The 8477-nt window shown below is 37.9% G+C and overlaps 1 protein-coding gene across 1 annotated transcript; it reads left to right on the forward strand.

The window, feature by feature from the left end:
* The first annotated feature begins 431 nt into the window (after positions 1-431).
* On the forward strand, positions 432-7384 carry LOC122064729 (beta-galactosidase-like). The gene is made up of 18 exons (XM_042628488.1): positions 432-704; positions 822-917; positions 1029-1141; positions 1240-1306; positions 1402-1494; positions 1812-1955; positions 2082-2173; positions 2251-2356; positions 2908-2995; positions 3596-3714; positions 3946-4116; positions 5241-5425; positions 5524-5618; positions 5726-5832; positions 5933-6046; positions 6143-6250; positions 6373-6593; positions 6812-7384. The coding sequence occupies exons 1-18, from the start codon at positions 510-512 to the stop codon at positions 7197-7199; spliced, it is 2502 nt and encodes an 833-aa protein (XP_042484422.1). The 5' UTR covers positions 432-509; the 3' UTR covers positions 7200-7384.
* Positions 7385-8477: the final 1093 nt, after the last annotated feature.

Raw genomic sequence — 8477 nt, forward strand, 5'->3', positions numbered from 1 at the left:
TGATTGTATAGATAAGATTACCTTGTTGGCTTTCCTTATTTTCATTCATTTGATTTGTATAAATATACCTCATTCTAATAAGATTATATCCTTCTACAAACAATTTGAATATCTTCTTAACACCTACATTCTTGAGATTAAATTCTTTGGGATGAAATAAGAACTTACTTGGGAAAATATTCCTCTATGGGCTAAGATAGGCTAAATAAGTAGAATATCAATTCATTTGGAGCCCTATAGACCTCAATGGACCTCAACATTGAACGTGTCTCACGGGCTTTCAGTTTATTACAAAGGGAAAAGGGTATTTTGAGACACGATTGTGTTGGACAATCTTTGTCTAATCTTAGAAATATGCGTGATGAGATTAGTAAGCTAAAATGCTGTTTGGACCCTATTCCTCTTATTCAACTTTGTCCAATCTTAGAAATTTGGATCACGAGATCTGCCTATACATAAGTTGTATCCCTGCAGAACACAGTTCTAAACATGCATCACAGATACGGGTAATGATGGAGTATTCATGGAGGAGAGAGATGCTACTTTTTCTGGGTTTAAGCCTACTGCTGTGTTTTTCTACTTCACTACTACTGGCACATGCAGCAGCCACGCAGATCACCTATGACAATGGCCAACTTCTGATCAATGGAGAACCCAGAATTCTGATTTCTGGTTCCATCCACTACCCACGTAGCACTGCGGAGGTAAAGTAGTATTGGTTGCTTGATAATGTTTTTTTTTTCCTATAATTTGTTCAAATTATACTTTAACAGGAAACTAATTAGATTAGAATACGTACCACATCTACAATGATTAATCAGATGTGGCCAGACCTTATTCAGAAAGCAAAGGAGGGTGGACTCGATGTAATTGAGACTTACATTTTTTGGGATGTCCATGAGCCCCATCGCCGCGAGGTTTTGATCTATATATCCCTATGAACACATCCTAGATAACAGTTTTTGCACCTGTTCCTGTTTTTATTTATTTATTTATTTATTATTTTTTTTCATCTCCTCTCAATTCAGTACAATTTCGAGGGAAACGTCAATTTTGTCAAATTCTTCAAGATAGTTCAAGAAGCAGGGTTATACGGCATTCTTCGCATCGGTCCTTATGTCTGTGCAGAATGGAACTATGGGTACGTAATTCATATAAATATGAAACTCGAATTTGGAGTATAAATAGTTTAATTCTTAGATTCCACAACTACTAAGTAAGTGCCATTTCTTTTATCAGAGGACTACCAATGTGGTTGCATAATATACCTGGAATTGAATTCAGGACAGATAATCAAGCTTACAAGGTTCCAATGCAGATCTCCATTTTTATGTGGGCAGTGTTTTTCAAGGTTCCAACAACCATTTTCTGCTTTCTGATCATTCTGTTACCTATGTATAGGACGAGATGCAAATCTTCACCACCAAAATTGTTGACATGGCTAAACAGGCAAACCTGTTTGCTCCACAAGGAGGACCGATAATCCTTGCACAGGTTGGTCGTTCTATGTAATATTTTAGGATATTCTTAATCGTGCAATCCTTGTATAATTCTCTGTGCACGTGACACCTATACATTTTCAAAATCCAATACTTGTAAAAGTTTTAAACTTCTACAACGATTAGATTTTGAAAATGTACAGATACCATGTACACAAAGACAATTGCACAATTAAGAATTAAAGAGAATCTAAATCCGTAATTAATATTAGTACCTACTGTTTTTGCTGTTATTGTTGCTACTATTACTAATAATGTTATCGCCATATATTAGGATTAGTAATTATTTGAATGTTGGGCTATTGTGCAAAGATTGAGAACGAATATGGTGATGTCATGGGACCTTATGGAGAGGCGGGGGTAAGGTATATGCAATGGTCCGCAAAGATGGCTGAATCCCAAAATATTGGCATTCCATGGATCATGTGTCAACAGGAGAATGCACCACAGCCAATGGTAATCAATAATTTCTGCTTCAATTACCTATTTGGTAATCAATATGCTTAGTTCTAGTTGTTTATTCTCTTATATCTATACACTTGTTTGGTTATTTGGTAAACCATTATTTGTATTTTCCATCAGATAAACACAGAAAATGGATTTTACGGCAAATGGGATTGGAAGCCAAACAACCCAAAAAGTCCTAAAATGTGGACTGAGAACTGGATTGCCTCGTGAGTACACTTTGAACTCTCTCAAAAGTACAAATTCTTCAGATTCAAACCATAATTTGAAGGCTTTCTCTGATCAGGTTCAGGAGCTGGGGCCTACCAGCCCGCCATAGAGCTGCTGAAGATGTGGCTTATGCAGTTGCCCGTTTCTTCCAAAATGGTGGTGTTCTCCAAAACTACTATATGGTTAGTTGCCCAGTCAGATCAACAACACCTACAATATTAATACAGACTAGATACTTTGCAGAAATGCTAGCTATGAAACATATAATATATAAATAGAAGGTTTTATTTTGCCTCTGATTTTATTATTTCCCATGATTAGGGGGAACCCCTTTGACTCTCCCTTGGGACATGAGGTTTTGTTTTGTTTTGTTTTGTTTGTTTTAATATATTTTTCATATATATATATATATATATGAATGAGGAATATAACTTATTCACTGATAATTTTGCTTCTCATGAAATGACCAATCGTATATCAATAGTATGGGATAATAGTCTTCCCTCTTTCGTAAATCATCTTCTATTAGTTGACTTGACTAGCACTATTTAAGTCTGTTTTTTAAACTCTATTTCTTTACGTGATATATATTAAGTTTCTTTTTTATCAAAAATAAAAATAAAGGAGAAAGGCATCTCTGTGGAATTTGAACCACATACATATGTAGGTGTGGATATTAATTTTATGTACATGTATGTTGAGAAAGAATTTGATATTTTCTTTACTTCTTCAGTACCATGGAGGAACCAATTTTGGTCGTACAGCAGGCGGCCCGTATATCGCAACCACTTATGATTATGATGCACCACTCGATGAATATGGTAATCACCTTTTCATGCTAATATTAAACTATAAGGCTTCCATTTTAAGAAAAAGTAAAAAAAATAATTAGATCAGGTTTTTTTTAAGTTATTATGATCATCAACAAGAATTTGACGAATTTCTTATCCGTTAAAGAAAATTAAATAACAATTTGGGTACCCATCGTTTGGTGAAACTGAATCCATCCCCAATGTTTGAAATTTTATCATTCGGGTTTACCTTAGATTTCATAAATGTGATGTTTGAAATAACTCACATTTCATCCATATTGCATTTGAGATTTCTCATTGTTTCTAATTACAATTTTTCCCATGTGTCTTCTCCCTGCTGGAAGTGAATGGGGAAAGATAGCAAAGGAGTGGGAGGTAACGGAGGGGACAGCGAGAGGTGTCTGAGAGGTGTGAGGACGAGCATTGTAACCCTATTCTCCATTGAAAGTGAAGCAGAATCTCATTTCACTGAGGACGTAGACAATCTTATGTTTCCACAAATTGTTGCTAAAAAATGGCAGCTCAAACATGAGCTACCTTAGGTGCATTTCACTAAACGTTGGGTACCCCAAGTGTACTTTAACCATTTTAACATATCTAACTTCTCAGGGATTTTGAATCAACCAAAGTGGGGACACCTAAAGCAACTTCATGAAGCTATCAAATCAGCTGAGAAGATTCTCGCTAAGCTGTCATCTACACACAAGGACATCCAAAACAATGTTACGGTATGTTTCAATAACCCGTGCTTAATAATTCTTCTATCCGTCGGTTTCTGCAAATCATTGGAATTGAATGAAAATGTAAATAATTAATGTCCTTTCAAGAATGACCCAGATTTTGGTTTTTTCTCTGCTGATGAAAATGTCGAAGGTAAATTTTATTGTATCTGTTAGTCCATCTGGGTATTACTTGATGTTAATAGCAAAAATATATATATCATTTCCTTTTGTTTACAGCTGACTACATTCATGAACAACTCTACTAGAAAATCATTCTGCTTCTTGAGCAACATTGATCCTAAACTAGATGTGAATGCTGACTTGGGAAAGAATGGAAAGTATTTCCTGCCTGCTTGGTCTGTTAGCCTTCTTTCTGATTGCAACAAAGAGATCTACAACACTGCTAAGGTACACATGGAGACTTTACCTCGAATATCAATTTTGTTGTAATATTTTTTTATAATAGATTTCATTTAATTTTCTCCTAGCAAGGGTTTCAGAAGTTTAAATTTGGAAATTTACAGCGCCACTCCCTAGAGAATGCCACAATTAGAGAGATGCCCCCTATATAATACCAAATTACACTCGCACCCCCTGCCGTCAGTCGATATTAAGTGAGGAGTTGAAATGATGGTTATAGCCTTTTGACTAAAACACATGACCAATTCATATTTTATCCAAGTCCCCTCATTACCTCTAACCTCCACTCACCTTCATCATGGAGTTCAATGAGGGTTTCCTACGCATAGGAAGATGTAGCGCAGAATTCCATCGCCGCTTGTCGTAGCCCATCACCACCTATCGCAGCTCGTCACAGCCCGTCGCCGCGACTCTTCATGAAGAGTAAAGGCTTTGGGATGAAGAGCGCAATTTCGATTTGGGGATGAAGGCCTTTTTTTTTTTTTTAATTTAGGATTATGGGATTAAGTGAGGGTATATTAGGCACTTCAGTTTTTAGAAGGGTATTTTGGTATTTATAAAATAATATACCAGCTGATATCAGCATTTGAGGTATATTCTGTAACAGCAACTGATGGCAAGGGGTGCGAGCGTAATTTTGTATTATGTAAGGGGTGTCTCTAATTTTGGTATTCTGTAAGGGGTGGCACTATAAATTACTTGTTTAAATATTTAAATAACCCTTCTCTCTTTCTTTTTTTTCTTTTTTTTTCTTTTTTTTTTTTTTTTTTTTTTTGCTAACGACGGATATCTAGGCCTTTGGCCTGACTAGGCCCGCGGGCCCATACTGACCTCACAACCACATGGACCGGGTCATACCAAGGTTGAATGAAAACCATTCAACTTTTACTGAAAACAATGAAGAGCACTAAACATCCTATGTGAGTGGCCCAAGGCATGCTTAGTGGGAGTCAAACTTAGGACATCCGAGTTTACCACTTGTACCAAGTTCGTTGCTCACCAACTGCGCTACCCCCTTAGGTTAAATAACCTCTCTCTCTCTCTCTCTCTCTCTCTCTCTCTCTCTCTCTCTCTCTCTCTCTCTCATTTTTTGGTGTAATGGCGCTTTTCAGGTCAGCACACAGACATACCTGAAGACAAACAAGCCAAGCAATGTTGACACTCAATTCAATTGGGAATGGAAGGCAGAGCCCTTGAATGATGCCCTCAATGGAATGGGATCGTCTACTGCAAACAAGCTTCTCGAGCAGAAAGCAACCACTGTTGATGCTAGTGACTACCTGTGGTACATGACTAGGTAGTTTTTTCTCCCTCTGTGAGGTAGATCGTATGTTGCTTTAACTTTTAATGTAATCTGATCTGTATACTATGTTGTTGTTGGGATCTTATATACAGTGTGAACATTGATAATTCTTTCGGTAAAAAGGCAATCCTGCATGTGAATACAACAGGACATGTACTTCATGCTTATGTCAACAAGAAAAGGATAGGTAATTTAAACTTGAGCTTAAACTTTTCTCCCCTCAATATTAAGTGTTCATGTTGATTTGGAAGTTGTAATCTTTGCTATTTGAATTTCCAAATTTGGTGATACTAGGATCTGACTGGAGTAGTGATGGAAAAGGTTTCGTGTTTGAGAAACCAGTCACATTGAAGGAAGGCATTAATCATTTATCTTTATTGAGTGCTACAGTTGGATATAAGGTACTTAATTCATTTTTCTCAGTTACATAGTTCATAGTTGATGTGATTCATTTGAACTGCAAATGCCCCGTTTTTGTACCCCTCTTTTTTCCTGTTGCAGAATTACGGTTCATTTTATGATATGGTACCCAATGGAATAGTTGGTGGTCCAGTTCAGTTGATCGGAAATGGTAATGTTACTAAGGACCTATCATCAAATGAATGGTCCTATAAGGTATTATAACTAGTAATTTTGAATAGTGATTCAATTATTAGTGGTTCAATATCTCAAATTCCAACTTCCAATTTATTACTCTCTCTCTGGACGCAGATTGGTTTGAATGGTGAGCATGAGAAATTCTACGATGATAAACTGTCCCAAAACCAAATATGGTCCTTAGAAGCGCTTCCCTTGAAGAAGCCCATGACGTGGTATAAGGTAACACATCCACAGTCCAACTCTCTCTCTCTCTCTCTCTCTCTCTCTCTCTCTCTCTCTCTCTCTCTCTCTGTGCTTTTGTTTTTCAACTAGGTTTTGCATAATAATGTATCCAATGGCAGACCACCTTCAAGGCTCCTTCAGGTAGTGATCCTGTGGTGGTAGATTTGTTGGGTATGGGTAAGGGACATGCCTGGGCGAACGGACAAGGCATTGGAAGATTCTGGCCAACCATGATTGCGAAAGCCCCCCAGGGTACTGAATGCTCTGATACATGCGACTACCGTGGACAATTCCATGATACAAATTGCATGCCTGACTGTGGCCTTCCTTCTCAAAGATGGTAAGAAACTTGCACTTATATTGGTGACTATATATGGATTCCAGCATAACGAGATCGGGACTTGCAAGGTTTTTGAAAACAACTTCTCAAGTTTATGGGTCAAGTAACTTGTCTACTTTCTAAATTAAACTCATAAGCATTTCATGCATAGGAGATTGGAAAGTACTGGTTAATCTTTCTTTTTTTCACCTTCTTATAATATATTAAAATTACTATAGGTACCATGTCCCACGATCATTCTTGAATAACGGGGATAATACATTGATCTTGTTCGAAGAAATGGGTGGCAACCCCACACAAATTAATTTCAAGACAGTCACGGTAGGAAAGGTATGTGGGAACGCATTGGAGGGGAGCATCTTAGAACTCTCATGCAAAGGTAGCAAAATCTCTGATGTCGAATTTGCGACCTTCGGTGATCACCAAGGTAAATGTGGATCGTTCAAGAAAGGTAGCAGCGATGCTCCGGACACTCTGTCCGTATTGCTGAAAGCGTGCTTAGGAAAGGTGTCTTGTTCGATAAATGTTTCAGCAGCGACCTTTGGATTGAGCAGCTCTAACTCAGCCACCACCCCCAAGAGGTTGGCTGTGCAAGCTGTTTGCTAGAGAGAGATATTTTAGCCCAATTACTCTCACCCTCCTTTTTTGAGAATCAGCAATGTTAAGACTATTTTCTCTGGCCATGATGATATATTGAAATGTTTTCAAAGCTATTTGAATGTTCAGAGGGATTCTAAAATTTTCATGAGCCTATTGCATGTCCACATAAATTTTGTTCATGATGTTCCTTATGTTGGTCACCTTGTTGGGCTTTGTTATGGAAAAATCGATAATTTGATTTAAGAGAACAAGAGAAAATTATGGTAAAAGACATTAATAGAAAATATACACACAAACAACACAACGATTTACGTGGTGTGGCCTTTAATTAAGAATTCAGTATAGACGGGAAAATATACAAATGTTGGTAGCTCACTCCATAAATAGCCCAAACCCAAATACACCCTAATGAGTATATTTTGGAAGCACCTCATGGTGTGGCGGTGGCTGCCAATGTAGTGGATTGCTAGCATAAGTCTAGGGAGAGGCCGCTTGTTTAACTCTCCCCCATTAGAAGGGTATATTCTATTATTCCCTCTTGCCCCCCACCCCTTCATGCCCCTACCACTGGCTGGCCTTCCTTGAGGTGGGATGCCAACCCTTACTACCCTATGGGCCCTCGATAGGATCTGACTGAAAAAATATGATTATACTCACTCCTCTCTATATAAAGCTTCTCACCCTAATTCATCATCATAGGAACAACTGTAAAACAGAAAGTAAGTAGGTTGTTAATCCCAAGTTGACGCTGAAAGGGGGTGAACAGTGTCTATAAAATCTTTCTAGGAGATGTCTGTTTGAAGCTACCTAGTATTCTGTTCAAACACACACAATCATATGTTTGTCCACCTTGCACCACTCAGTGGCCAGGTCTACCTGACAAACATACCTATCTTACATGCATTCACAGTCCACGCACTCTAATATATAAGCATACATAATTGGTACAAGGCGTACATGGTTCGGCTCAGTGCCTATTCCATGGAGCATTACCCTCTCTGGGTTTCGTATTTTTATCAATGCTCAACTAGCTTGTGACTGTTACAATAGTCCAAGTGCTATGACACCTGCTTCAACCTAAGATAGTACTCAAGCTAGGGTTTCACCTCCCCTTTATAGTGTTTATGATGATAAATATGAGTACAAGTCCCTTCCCTTACAATCAATACCTTAGGTTATGTAACCTCAATAACCTAGGTCATACAAAATAGGACTCGGTGAGCAAAGATTACCTCCCTTGACTAGCAAGGGGTGGAGAGTTTCTCTGAGATTCCCAGATATACT

The sequence above is a fragment of the Macadamia integrifolia genome, unplaced genomic scaffold (assembly GCF_013358625.1).
Source record: "Macadamia integrifolia cultivar HAES 741 unplaced genomic scaffold, SCU_Mint_v3 scaffold1736, whole genome shotgun sequence".
Taxonomy (NCBI): domain Eukaryota; kingdom Viridiplantae; phylum Streptophyta; class Magnoliopsida; order Proteales; family Proteaceae; genus Macadamia; species Macadamia integrifolia.

Bases quoted from the DNA above. Each gene is read 5' to 3' on its own strand.
- LOC122064729 (XM_042628488.1), top strand. From the start codon at position 510: ATGATGGAGTATTCATGGAGGAGAGAGATGCTACTTTTTCTGGGTTTA. The intron at 1,956-2,081 runs GTAATCAATAAT...ATTTTCCATCAG, and splicing joins AGAATGCACCACAGCCAATG to ATAAACACAGAAAATGGATT. The intron at 2,357-2,907 runs GTTAGTTGCCCA...TTACTTCTTCAG, and splicing joins TTCTCCAAAACTACTATATG to TACCATGGAGGAACCAATTT.